The following is a 14,348-nucleotide window of genomic DNA, read 5'->3' as shown; positions in this document are numbered from 1 at the left end:
ATTTCAAGGTTTTCCCATTCCAAATGAAGAAAGAAATCCAAATCCAAGTCTTACAAGGAAACTTGAAGCTAAAGATGAGCATAAATCTTCCCTATATAAGGGAGCACGAATTTACATGAGAGGAGAGTCTCGGAGCACAATGTAGACGCCTAAGGAGCGGAGACGACTCATCCATCTTCCCCATCTTTTCCCTTCCATTCTTTTTATGTCTTTCCTATGTTTTATTTAGTTATCTTTTGCTAAACCTTTTTCTAGGGTTAAGATGATGCTCTATCATGATTGTTTATGTACTTTGATATTATATTGATGGATTTATAGTTTCTTTATGATGAATGCTTAATCACTATTTGAATTGATGCTTTATGTTTAAGTTCTTTGATTGATCACCTTAGGGCTTTGCATATAGTAATTGGAAGACAAATTTGAAGCAGAGATGCAATATAATTTGATTAGCTTCTTGTGATTAAGTGTGGTAAATTACATTATTACTTGAGAAAGACTAATGGTTTGCTTGATTCCCTTGTTTTCTAAAACGTAATGAGTCTTGCATGTTAAATTTATACCTGAGAAGGATAAACTGCATAGTTAGGATATAAGATCTTTACCCGAGAAGGAGAGCATCATACACTTAAGGAAAACTATGGTCTAGAGTACCTGAGAAGGACTTAGATACGGGAATTATCATTTAGAGAAACAAAAGAATCTGTTAATTGCATTGAAACATAAATATAATTGTTAGTGGTTGATTTTGAAACCCTAGGTTTTAATATTATTTGTTTAGTTGAAAACCCAAAAATCAATATCTTCTTTTGCTTGATTGTTTATGTGATTTTGTGTTTGGATTAATTGAGTTAGGGTTTAAATTGATTATCAATCCTCAGTTGGAACGACCTCGTACTTGCACACTATACTAACGACGATTCGTGCGCTTGCGAGTTTTAATTAAAATTTCACACCAATTTTACCAAACAGGTCGGTCTAGGCCCAAAAGCGCTTTTGTTCCAAAAACACTTTAGGAAGTAATTCCAAACTGGGCTTTAGTCGTAATACGCTTTGGTTCTTAAGACTAATAAAGGATACTATTATCGTTTCAAAAAAAAAAAAAAACTATTATATGCCATAGCTTGTCAAAAACTTGATTTTACCGGACAACACTTTAGTCTTTTCTTCTCTCTGCTAGCTGTGTGTTACTTTCACACACACACACTCTCTCTCTCTCTCTCTCTCTCTCTCTCTTTCTCTTGATCAATTAATTTCACAAATCCAATTAGAAGTACTGAAGACAATGACCTTTCGTCCCATGTTCAAGTACAGATTGGACTAGATTGGGCAGATGAATTTGCTTTTATTTGTTTCGAAATTAGACTTACATATTTCCGATAGATAATTACAATGATTTCCTCCATGGAAAACCATGATGGTCGATGAGACTGAACAGTGAACACCGTCCATTTCCATTGACAATTCATTTCAATTCAGAACTATGATGAGTCTCTGCATCGAATCAATCTCCTATGCCCCTTAATAATTAAACGAATCACAACTACTTGTTCCACTGTTGTGCATTGCATGCCACAGCATCTTGCATACAAAAGTCATAGTTAATTTATGCTTTCGATTGTACGTGTTACTTGTGGATTGTGAACCATGTACATGTTGAGCTGTATGAATTATGTATCCATCACTCTTCTACCGTGACTGTCCTTGCGGACATGAAAATTTTCTATTTTAATGTCAGAAAAAATCAACTATGATCGGATTTCTGAACTTGTTGAAAAAAAGTTAGTTATCGATGAGCCCAAAACCAAAATAAAATTAAGATATTAGAGAAAACTAGAATGAATAGCAAGAAATTTTCTAATTTTATTCGATGTCTAGTATATAGATTATGTGACTGAAAATTCATACTTCAAAAATCATGTGGGTGGTAAAGCTCATCTCAGCTAAAACCAATCACTACTCACAAATTGAGAGGAGAATGCCATACCTCACAGGAGAATATATACTTCTTTGTTTGTACGTCACAACCCTCAACCTTTCTGCATCTCTCCATCACCACCACAATGGAATAGATAACAAGAAAGACAAAAAGAGAGGAAGTTCATCAAAGAAATCAGGTCTATTAATAAATGGTTGGTGTAGTAACCTGCGGGTTTAAGGAGAAGCGTTGGAAACTTGGAACAAAAACTTTAAAATTATGGCTGGATACTAATTTATGGAATTAAATGCTATGAGGAGGTATGTAGTTGATGACAATTTGAAGATTTCTCTTGGTAAGTGCCAGAAATTGTTTTCAACAAAGTCGGCTCAAGTCTGCTTACACTGTTCTGTCAGCTCCATCATATCGAATTCAAATAAGCATGAAGAAAAGGAGACTGAAGTTGATTAAAGAAATCGAGTCTCATATACTAGTCACTTTACATTTAATTGCAAGGTTTCTAGCATCTTAAATATGATCAAACTGCTATCTTTGGGCAATAGTAAATCTCCTCTAGGCTGAAATGAAATCGAACATCAGTATTACAAGCTATTCGGTGCCGATTACAAGCACCAGTTGAGGACTATCGTGCATGGCAGTACAGAAATGTACAACACTGTAAAATAGCAGTGGAAAACAGCTACAAGCTCATTTCCGCAGGTAGGCTGATTTCAAGGAAGTATAGGCTGCAAAACAGGCAAAAAGAAAGTAACATAAGCAAAACTAAGGAAATTTCTGAAAGTGGGACTGCTGTTTAGTTCCTGTTTGCATTTGTGTCTACAAGAATTTTAGAATCAATATAAATGCAGTTGTATTAGTGTGTGTGTGTGTGAGAGAGAGAGAGAGAGAAATAGGTTATATCTGGCAAAGACATCGGTTTGGTTCCAATTCCACTAAATAAAAAGAAAAGCAGAAACTTTGGATGGGATCCCGAAAGTTTTACGCAGTCGAACTATAAGATAGTATGTCAAGATTCGGTATTACCTTGCAGACATGAAAGCCATTCCCAAAAACACAGCCTTGATAGCTTGCTTCTGCCCTGCATAATCAAATGCCAAGGGCAGCATCTCATGCAGAGTTAAAAAAGCCATCACTCCGCCAACTGCACCACAACAATAATACAGAGGAACTGAACTTGTCACAGAAAGTACTTTTTACGAATTGAGATATTCAACAAACTTCAACTTTTCAAACCTGCTCCTAGAAGGCCTTCAAGAATTTCTGGATTCAAGCTGCTCGGGAATAGATAGGCTGCAGCATTAGCACACATCATCAACCCGTAGCAAATCAAAATGTTCTATTTATTAGGGAGCCTTACGAATTTTCTTTTAATATTAATTCATATTGAAGTTGAGTAGCTGAATTAGACTAATCATTGGATAGAGTTGTTACAATTTTTCCAACAAGAGTAGTTACAACTTTCCAATACTGAAGTTCATTGAAAACATAGTGATAACATATATTGCAACCAGACAGATAACAGATATGAAACCTTGAGGAAAATAACTTGCACAGTACCATGTAAATATTATAGATGCACCTTGGATTATTTTCAAATTTGGGTGGGGCCTAATTAAGTAAATTACCCAACTTCTGAACATAGCAATATCCCGATAAATTTCAAAATTTCAATGGGGACAGTTGCCTCAATTCTACCTATTGTAAACCCACATTTGCAGTAACAATTGTAAAAGTAAGATCTGTCAAGGGTTCTTTTATCAGATGACATACCTACAATTATAACACCCAAAGGTTCAGCAAGACCAGAAAGTGTCGCCAATTTGAACGCCTGCCATTTGCTGGAACAAGTAGCAAACCCACCATTTACAATTTATGTATAAATGATTTTCCGTTCATTGATAAAGATTCATAAAGTAAATAGCCTAACATTAGAATTGTGACATTGTTATTGCTCTGGAAAGTGAAAAAAGCTTAGAAGTCATGTCCACAAATGGACACCAAAGTATTTTCCTATTGTATATGAAAAATGAGTAAATTCGTTTGTTGAGATCCTCTGCTTCTAAATTTCCTTCCAATTTTCAAACTACTAGAATTGATATCGTTAACCTAGCTAGTTGCCAAATCATGACCAACATTACCACAAATACCCACATCACTCCATCCCAACACTACATACTACCGGGTACCGTGCACGATCACAAACATCATCTCCTTCCAACACCGACATGGTTGCTGTAACCACAAAAACTCTGCCCATATACAACAATGACAGAACTACCGGCCATCGCCACCTCCACATATCACCACTGCCTTCTCCATCATCACTACCACTACTCCCTGCCCCCCACCTTCTCCCTCCCATAAGCAGACACTATAACTAACTCCACTTTTAACAGTCCAACATCATTTTTACCTCTACCACTACCTCTATCAAAAATATGGTTTCTGTATTCCGGCTTATCAAACATACTTTATGCTCAATTTAAAACTGAATCAGATGATGGCTGCATAAATTCTCACCTCTGTGTTGCAAAGTAGACAGGAAGTGCAACAGCAACTCCCTAGAAAAGAGAAACTTGTCACTAGATCACAAATCTACTATTAAAGCCTACAATTTTTATCACAACTATTTAGAGAATATACCTCTGGGATATTGTGCAAGGCAATAGCCAAAGCCAAATTGACACCAACACGGAGGCCCTACAAAGAAATATGGAACAAGCACGAATTGTATATGAACAATTAGCATCAGAGCAATTTAGTTCCCAAACAGATCTCTTTTGCATACTCTTTTCAGGATATGGCTCAAGATAACATGCTAAAATAATGATCACATCAACCACGAATATGCAATTTTAAGTTTTCAATAACACAAATGCAAAAAAGTGGCATCAGAAGAATAAAGCATATTTAGTTCCCAAACAGATCTCTTTTGCATACTCTTTTCAGGATATGGCTTAAGATAACATGCTCAAATAATGATCACATCAACCACAAATATGCAATTTTAAGTTTTCAATAACACAAATGCAAAAAAGTGGCATCAGAAGAATAAAGCATATAGACCAGGATTTGAAAGCATCTAAGTTAAATTTGTTTTAGACACGAAAAGTATGGTAGTATTCATCAGAGTTCCCAGGTTGCACACTGCAGCATCAGAAGATAGGCTAAGGTGAGGTTCTTTAGAAGCTACAGGAAGACTATGACCTAGATCATCTTTATTCACCAACTATATGATTTGGGTCATGAAGACTATTAAAGGGTTTGTGTAATTAGTATTAAAAGTTAAATAAATGGTCAGATATACCACATATTTTATGTTCAACAATGTCAAAAGACAAAACAAAAAAAAATTGCATTAATATTGCACATCAAGAATAAAGGAAGTGTGACCATTCAAAAAGACTTTTCTTCACACATCATCTAGTAATAATTTATGTAAGAACAAACACACAACATCAAATTGAAAATAACATAAGCACAAATTCATCTATTTAATTAAAATCAGAATTAACTCAATACACCGAAAATGTTATAATTGCAGGGGGTACCTTCATTGATCCAAGGAACACTGCCATTCCTTCAGGAAAGTTGTGCAAACTTATGCCTGCAACAACATCATAATCCATCATTAGAGGGGAGGAACTACAGAAAATATTCATATTGCTCAAACATTTTTCAATTCAAAAACCAGTCTGCAGGTAGGATTGCCATCTCAAAGCAGTCATACCTATTGCTGTAACAATTCCACTGAATAATACTTGACGGCGATGCTTCTTCAAAGTGTCTTTTCCTCCTTCATCCCCGCCTTTCTGTTGTTAAGCATATTGTCAAAGTCATTCAAACATGCCTTCAATATTCTGGTAAAGGTATAATCCCCAACCATACGGAAAACTATTTGCATAATGCTAAATTAGAAGTACAAAAGATGATCAATACCTTTTTACTTTTCACATCTGAACTAGGAGCAAGTGATGGTTCCGGAATAAAATTGGCAATTACAGCAAAGAATAACACACCAGCAAAAAACTGCACCACCAAGAATTTCAAATCTTAAAGAAAACTTGAACAATTCATGTACTGAAATTCAAATCAAATGAATATTTGAAGTATAGAGCTTACCCATAAGTTGGCTTTTAAAAATCCTATTGAGTTTATAGCATTGTGAGCCAAATCAAGGAATGATATGCTTAGCATCAGACCTGCAGCAAAACCCTGTAGAGAATATATTTTAGAGGTTTAGATAGATTTTGCTGCCCTATGCACCTCCTGACTATACATCAATTCCAACGGAACAATATACTGTCACATATATTTCTTCAATTGTTTGACAGATATTAGTTAAACAATAGGAGTGAGATTTACAGCAGACTAAACACATTGGTGACATGTAAACATTTGCTGACGAGAAAAGTAAATCTTAAACAACCAGATGAGTTAACTATTCGAAAGCAAGAATTTCTGCCTTTATGTAACTCAGGAAATGCTAAAATTTTTAGAAATGAGTACCTGTAAAAGCCCAAGCATCTTCAAATTGGGAGCCTCATTGAGAATTACGAAAAGAGCACCTGTTCCACATTCCAAGATTAATACTGAGACTCCAGAACAGAAGCTGATCAACCAAGTTTAGCTGAACATCAGAAACTACTCGATGCCAAAAGAAAACCACAAATCAAACACAAACAATGCTAAATATTGGACTAGAAGACAAGGGAAATATGTCCCAACAGCACCTTCATCACAAATTACACCACTAAACCCCAAAGTTCACAACTTTTCCCGGAAATTCAAAACTCTAGAAGCCAATTCAAACAGTAAAGCAGCAAAATTACCAATACCAGGCTTCTATACATCTCAAACTCGACAAGACAAACCAAGATAGCAACTTTAAGCAAGAAAAACGCAAGTAAGAAATACCCAGAACCAAATTTGGCCAATCAAATACAAGAACAACGAAATGGGGCAACTGGAATTCCAAAACACTAAACTGGGTACGTGAAGAACAAAGCATAAGGTTCAATAAACTCACCCAGAGAAGTACTCAATCCACCCACAAGTGAGAGTACGAGAGCCACCAAGACCTGAGAATCCATGGAGGGCTTTGACCACCCAAAAGAGCTCAGGCTGTGAATTGAAAAGAGTTTGACAGAGAGTGACTCAGAACACACTAAAATGGCAAACCCCTCGGAGCTAAATATATATATATTTATAGGGGGGAGGGGGGAGGGAGAATGGGAGAGAGGGAATTTGGGTTGTTTTATAGGGGAAGAAAGAGATGTTTGAAAGGGTGGTCCAGGCTAACACTAGATAGTGCAACAAAGTTTCCTTGTTTACAATCTTATACCTAACTTTGTATCCTCAATTCATCAACCTCACCGTAAGTGATTGTATAATCATAGGGGATAGTAGTCCAAGTACGCTACGAATCATGCCTCAATTATCTAACATTAAAAATAAACTTGATGAAGCCCAAAAAAAAAGGTTTACAAACACAGGTTCATTTTTATTAATGGTGACCATAATAATGAAAATTTTATCGTATTGATGTATGATATACGTGTATTAAAATGTATATGAAGGAAAAAAACTGTACTGATGTATGATATACGTGCATTAAAACGTATATGAAGGAAGAATACCTGTAATGTATGATAAGTTACTAATTTCGGTAGATGAAGGCGTTGCACACTCAATGGGTTACAGTTTACTGACATTTTAGTTTCTCATTTATAAGTGAAAGGTTTTGAGTTTGACTCGTTGACATTTTCATTAAACCCACCTTAATCTGTGTTGACCAACACGAAAACCATCCGCCGCAAAGGGATCTTCACACAACATCTAAACCATCAAACCCGTATCGACTCTGAAGATGAATCTTCTGATAATTATAACGCCGGATTTGAGCCGCACATAAGAAATGAGTACATGCTTCCCTAAAGTAAGAATTATAAGTTCTCAGTGTTGGATCATTTCTCATGAACGCAAGCTATTCAGTTCTCACACTACCGAGTAATTTGCCATGTCTGGCTAGGCTGATGCAAGATAAAGAAGTTTTAGGTCTGAGTAAATAATAAGTGGCAGATAATATAGTTTACTTAAGGCTGGTCATATATATGTCCGATCACATAATTTACTTTAGTTTCTCAATCGTTTATCTCCAGATAAGAGGCACTTTGCAATTGTTCATAGGAGGTTATCAAAGACGAGTTCATAGTGGATTAGATCACTAAGCAACATTACTATAACTGCAGTGGTTATAGTGGATTAGTTAATCGTTCGAGCTTAACACGGAAGATAATATATAACTGTGTAGTGGTTTCTAGTGATCAACGGATTAGGTGATAATTAACAACTAACAATTAACAATACCATATATATATATAATAAGCTAGCGAATTAAGAGATGACGAATCAAGCAAGTTCATGTATTGGCCTATATATTGACCATTTTAAATAAAGTTAATTAACCGATCATGAACAAGAATTTGGCAATAGATAATTTATTGGTTAGGGCCGGATTGAATCATGTGCACTCAAAATGAACGAACACATTTGTCATCCGTCTCTGATGGCTAAAATTATCGTATTCTTTAAGTATATAAGGCATGAAATAAAAGCACGAGAAGAATGTGTTTTTTTTTTCAGCATTATGTCGGTGCTAAATCGCACAAAAGAAACACCAGTTTGTAAGTTTATTGTTTGTGAATATTAAGGATGGAGATTTTTGGCAGGTTGTAAGAGAACATTGTAACGAGTGATATATATTGATAATTTGAAAGCTTTCAACATATTGAGACATTGGAGAAAATGAAATTGAATAGAAGTGAACTTCCGGAAAATACGAGAAATATGCGGATAATATACATTTACCTATATAGCTGTATTTGAAAATATGTTAAATAGAAAAAAGAAGTGAGCTAAAGAGCATGATGAAGTTCAAGATAGCTATCCTTATATACAAAAAATGAGGCGTCTCCGAGCTTCTCGGAGCGACTTGGGTTTTCGAAACCTAGGTTTCGATTTGGCGGCGGCGATCTTCCCTCAGGCAAGGCAATCTGTACGTCCTCAGGCAAGGCGGCGATCGTGGAGGGCAAAGATGCGACGGCGCGGGGCGGGGTCTCGGCGTTGATCGTGCGGTGCGGCGCGAGGTTTCTGGGTTGGAGGCCTCGCTGACCGTGTTTTTTGCTGGATTGGATCCGGTCTTCGAGCGCCGTATAGCGTCGACGGAGGTGGTTGTCAGCTCTGAGCACGGCAGTAGTCAAGGCCGGTGGCTGGGATATGTAGATGGATGCTTCGATCTGGGCGTCGCCGTTCTGAGACGTCGATCGAGGCTGTTCTTGGAGGGCGGTGGTTTTCAGGCGGCGACTCACGGCGATCTTCAGCCGGCTGTTTTCATCCAGACGTCGGTGGACGGTTTGATGAGATGGGCAGGAAGGCCGCCGGAATTGATGGCGGCGAAGTGGCAGCAGAGGAGCTGGGCTCCTGCTAGGTCTTCCTCGTGGGCTTGGGTTTGGGCCTGGGTCTCTGGGCCTGGGCTCAACTTCGGGCTGATGGGGCAGAAGGCCTTGGTCTATATGAAACAAGCTTCCAAGAAGGAGAAAGTGAAGAGGGTATTTGGTGGTATGAGCTCCAACTCGAAAGGGGTGGAGCTTGTTATTTACTAATTTATTTCTGTTGGGTATGAGCCTATGTGAGCGAGGACAAGCTTCTATGAGTCTTCTATGACGTTTCTAGTTTCTAGTTTGTACCACAATTGCGTGATTGGCAAGTTAGGGCTAGTTGAATGATTTCCTTTCCGTAGGAGGCGAGATTTGTTCTATTCTTGTATAGGCTCGCTTAAATGTGAGCGTCCCAGAGATTTTAATGATCTGCTCTAGCTTAGATAGTTTAGTTCGGATTTTCTTGCCGAGTTTTGCTTATGTAAGTTATGGTAGACTCTAGCCTATTGGCTGTTGATCTAATGAAATCAACTTCTTTGTCAAAAAAAAAAAATGATGAAGTTCAAGATATATATGCTAAAAATGCATAGGAGCAAGAGAGAATGTGAAATACTGCACCTATTTTTTTGAATGTTGATAATAGAATCGATCACTACCAAAAGGTTTGATTTGTTAAAAAGGAAAAAAAATATATATAATGTGCATCTGGCACTAGTTTTGGATATCACTTTTCTTGCTAAAGGTCATTGATCGACTTGCTCAATGGATGTTAATTTGCTTACTTTAAGGCCATGTTTGGTTGACTGGAAAGGAAAGGAATCACTTTCCTTTCCTTTGGGAAAGTGTTTCCGGAGGGGGGGGAGGGAACCAAATTCCTCCACTTTTTCCTTTGCTTTGGGAAAGTGTTTCCCTTCCTTGGCTGTCCCCAAACGCAGGAAATGAAACTTTCCTTTCCCAACACCCACTTTCCGGGAAACAAACATGGCCTAAGGGCATCAATTCCTAATTCTATGGTAGAGATGATTAGATAAATGTTTAGTATTAAATGTTTAGGGTGAACTAAGTTCTTGTTATGATTAATCATCATAGGTGGTTGAATTGGTAAGAGTCTCCAGGTGTGGAACCCTCACGCCCAGGTTCGAATTCCGCCGACGCTGATTGGAGTTAAATCTCAATCTATTCTTGGTAGCCAGGAGGGATGAAGCGTTCTGACATGATTCTCTAGCACGGATTAGTCTTTGCGCCTAGGAAGCTTTAGACGAACCGTGTGATCTTGATAAAAAAAAGTTCTATGACTTTTATCCAAAATTTTATGCAAAAAATAAGGGGTTATGCACCAGAATAATAAATAGAATGAGAACCTAGTATAAGACCACAAAAGCCACTTTTTATCCAATGCAAAGAATTGCATCAGGAAGAAAAGAATCTAGTACAAGAAGGAAAAAAAGAATTTAAAAACATTCAAGTAGAATGTGACTCGAAAACTCACATTAGTTGCATTAGTGATTCATTCGTTTGTCTTTCCATGGAGGGTGAGAGTTGTTGTTGAAGACATTAACAAGATTGTGTCTATATTTGACTCTCTATGTTCTTAGTAAGGCCAATTTTACTGTCGATAGTCTTGCCAAGTTGAGACATTTCCTTAAGACCAGTTACATTTGGAATCAACCTCTTCCGCCTAGCCTAATCAAATTTCACATTTCTGAATAAGTGAAGGAAAAAATGACTGAAAACAGATAAACAATGAAGAAAGATCCCAACTTTAACTATAAATCTAGGATTAAATACTTGTTACTCCCTATACTTTTCTCCCAAAAACAGTTCAGTCCCTCACATTTTAAATTAACAGTTTAGTCCTTATTCTCTCTAATTCTCACACAACATGTCCAAAATGACTATTATACCCTTCACTTCATCTTTTTTTTTTTTTTTTTTTTTCTGCCTCTCTCTCTCTCGTCGGAGCTGCTCTTGGCTTCGGGTCAGAACCTTCTTCTTCTTCTTCGAAACCTTCTTTTCCTTTAACCCATCATCCATAATCTATCCAATTGATAGCAATTGAGCCAATTAATGGCCCAGAAGTAACACTCCATAGACTACAGCAATTCAAAAACCATCAGCCAAATCTATGCTTTTCATCTGCAACATAACAACCAGAGGCAAACACCCAATCATCAAAACCTACATTTTTCACATCAAATTTCAAGTCAAACTTCTCTATAACTACAGCAAGTCTTCTACATCACAACATTTCCATCATTCCAATTGGGCATTGTTCAATTACTTGACTCACAATTAGAGAGAAAGAAGGCGAAATGCTAAAGAAGGCAAATGAAATTCAAAATTTGAATTGAAAAAAAGGAGATGAAGAAGAAAGGTGCTCACGGTGTTAGTGGGCTGAACCCTAATTTCGAAATGGCTGCCCTTGAGGGGCTTCAAATGCCTCGGAGATATTTCCTCCGCCGCTGCCTTCACCTGTGGCCAAAGCCTGGCGAGATTCGACCCATCTAGAAAACCCTTTCCCTTGTTTTCCGTAGACCTTTTTTTTTTCCTTCCGATCTTCAATTTCGGTTTGCGGGTCGAGTTGAGGAGGCTGGGATGGCGAGAGTGTAGAGCTGGGGAGGTTCAAGAGCAGCTTGTCGAGATTGGCGAGAGTCAACAGAGAGAGAGCAAAAAAAATAAATAAAAGAAAGAGAGAAAAATGATAAAAAGAGGGACCAAACTGTTTAATTTAAAAGGTGATGGACCAAACTGTTTTCGGAAGAAAAGTACAGAGAGTAACAAGTATTTAATCCATAAATCTATAATTAAAGCTTGAGGACTAGAACACTGCCAATTGACACCAACAACCTTGTCGGAGATAGAGAAGACACAAAAATCGTCGACCATGAAACCTTCTTAAGACAGTGATACCAAGGACGACTTTGAATCTGGGCGTGACAGAGGATTAGCAACATTAATTGAAGGAAATGAATTCCAAGGAACATTCAAATCAGAAATGGAGTTTCCAGACCTTAGAACTAAGAAATCTTGGTGAAGCTGTTTTCCCTTCCTTATCCTACAAAAAGAAAGTTTTGTTTTAGTTGTAACAGACTTGACTATTATCAGAAATAATGATTCAAATTGGAGAAAAAGTTCTTTCCATTTGTTATCCAAACTCTTACCTCTCAGGTGCTCTTATCTTCTTGGTGGATTCCTTGGTGTGGCGAGCACAATCTATCAACTGTCATCTTGGTGTAGTGAGTTACTTCCAACTGTGATACCCTGTATCAGACATAGAATCAATAAAGCCCGAGAGCAGATCAGAAAGTTCAAAAGAAATAACCGGGAAAAGGCGACCACTCATGTGAAGTTCGGCTGATTGAAGGGGAGAACCTCACTGACCTGGAAATGATTGATTTGCATGACCTCAATTTTATCATCGAACACAACATCAGAGAGATTGATATGAAGAGGCAGGATATCGATGAGCACAAGCAATGACTCTCACCAGCCAGAATTGACTGAGTGGCCAAAATCGAAGATGAAGATCGGCTGGGATTGAATTTTTTGGATTAAGGATTAGAAATTTAGGGCTGAAGAATGATTGAATGAGGGCTAAGAGAGTGAGAGGCTCTGAGGTCGTATACAACCATACTTCTCTGAGGTTGCTCCTATGAAGAGAAACATAAGAAGCAACATAATAATCATAAAACAAGAAATAATAATGTATATGAATCGATTAAAGAGAAAGATATATACTGCCTGGTAAATTATTGATTCAATGGGAATAATAAGTCAGAGTTTGTATGAAGATCATCTTCCACCTCTTCGTCACCTTTTCAGACCTCATCAAGTCTCGAGTATCTTTAGAGAACTAATCTCTTTGAGTAATTCAGAGAACGTCCATGAATTTTAACTGACTATCTCATTTGTAGATCCACCTGATGGTTTTAGAAAGAACGGTTTGGTAAAAAACTATGTGCGTCATTTGGAGAAAGCTTTAGGTAGTTTTTTTTTTTTTTTTGAAACAAGGGCCGGTGCGGCTGCCCTCAAGCCTTTATAAATGAAACCGTCGAATACAAGGGGGGGGGGGACATTGAGCCTAAACCCCAGTTTACAATAGACACCTAGAGTACATCCCGAACAAAAATCAAGAGACTCTACTAAACACTTGTATTCAAAAACGCACCAATTAGCAAAGAACACGCTCCTGACGGTTCTAGTTGCTTTACAGCGGTGACACAACGGAAAGTTAACTGGAACTGCAACTCTAATACAGCCAAGCATAACAACCATTCTTGCAGCTTTCCTATCATGTTGCCACTGGAAAATACAGCCAGTGGCACCGAGTCTCAACCTGCCACTAGGGGGCAGCGACCAATTGACAAAGCAAGGAACTCGCCGCCAACCTAGAGCAGACAAGGCACATTGAGTGCACCCACAGGCACAAGGCCCGACTAACCCTACACAACGAATGCAGGGACTTATTGTTCGCAAACTGCGCAACACAACCCACAAACAGCAAACAACAAAACAAACAAAGCAAATGGAAATAAAGCAAACAGAAAATAAAACACAGTAGCAAAGCCAAACAGCCGAAGCGCGGCCCATCCACCAACTCTCCCATGGGCCCAAAGCAGAAGCCCACCAAGCAAGCATCGATCTCCAACCGCTGGCACCAGACCGCCCCCAAGTAGGTGCAGCAACCCTATGTGTGTTTATTATTTTTTATAAAACTATGTGTGTTTATTATGTGGTTTGGGCCAACCATTTTTATGCTTTTGTGGTGACTATAGAGACATTTAGTGAAAAGTAGTGGTGTTTTTGCACAAGTGTAAACACATATCATATTTTTTACTAGTGCAATTAGTTTAAAATCTATATTACAAAAATGTACAACATCTATTACCCAATTAGGCTGTGTCATAGATTTTTTTTTTTTTTTTTTGAGCCACCACAAAAAATGTGAGAGAAATTTTAAATACACACAC

At 37.7% G+C, this 14,348-nt stretch overlaps 1 protein-coding gene and 1 long non-coding RNA gene across 4 annotated transcripts; both read right to left on the bottom strand.

The window, feature by feature from the left end:
- Positions 1 to 2,361: 2,361 nt before the first annotated feature.
- LOC133731739 (zinc transporter ZTP29) lies at positions 2,362 to 7,179 on the bottom strand. Of its 3 annotated transcripts, XM_062159150.1 has the most exons (13): positions 7,075 to 7,107; positions 6,969 to 7,044; positions 6,449 to 6,507; positions 6,062 to 6,154; positions 5,879 to 5,968; positions 5,670 to 5,751; positions 5,491 to 5,546; positions 4,583 to 4,639; positions 4,460 to 4,500; positions 3,710 to 3,777; positions 3,173 to 3,229; positions 2,963 to 3,080; positions 2,362 to 2,664 (listed from the first exon to the last, which is right to left on the bottom strand). In XM_062159150.1, exons 2-13 carry the CDS (start codon positions 7,030 to 7,032, stop codon positions 2,619 to 2,621), a joined length of 831 nt encoding a protein of 276 aa, XP_062015134.1. In that variant the 5' UTR covers positions 7,033 to 7,044; positions 7,075 to 7,107; the 3' UTR covers positions 2,362 to 2,618. The 3 variants fall into 3 exon arrangements, with proteins under 3 accessions (XP_062015134.1, XP_062015133.1, XP_062015135.1); XM_062159149.1 differs by having other exon boundaries at positions 6,969 to 7,179; XM_062159151.1 differs by having other exon boundaries at positions 6,449 to 6,551; positions 6,969 to 7,083.
- A 5,126-nt stretch (positions 7,180 to 12,305) lies between these two features.
- On the bottom strand, positions 12,306 to 13,180 carry LOC133730152 (uncharacterized). Its single transcript, XR_009856646.1, has 3 exons — positions 12,760 to 13,180; positions 12,540 to 12,639; positions 12,306 to 12,433 (listed from the first exon to the last, which is right to left on the bottom strand). It is a non-coding gene; the product is annotated as an uncharacterized LOC133730152 (long non-coding RNA).
- Positions 13,181 to 14,348: the final 1,168 nt, after the last annotated feature.

The sequence above is a fragment of the Rosa rugosa genome, chromosome 2 (assembly GCF_958449725.1).
Source record: "Rosa rugosa chromosome 2, drRosRugo1.1, whole genome shotgun sequence".
NCBI lineage: Eukaryota > Viridiplantae > Streptophyta > Magnoliopsida > Rosales > Rosaceae > Rosa > Rosa rugosa.
The sequence above is the reverse complement of the archived record's forward strand: the minus strand, read 5'-3'. Positions and strand labels throughout refer to the sequence as shown.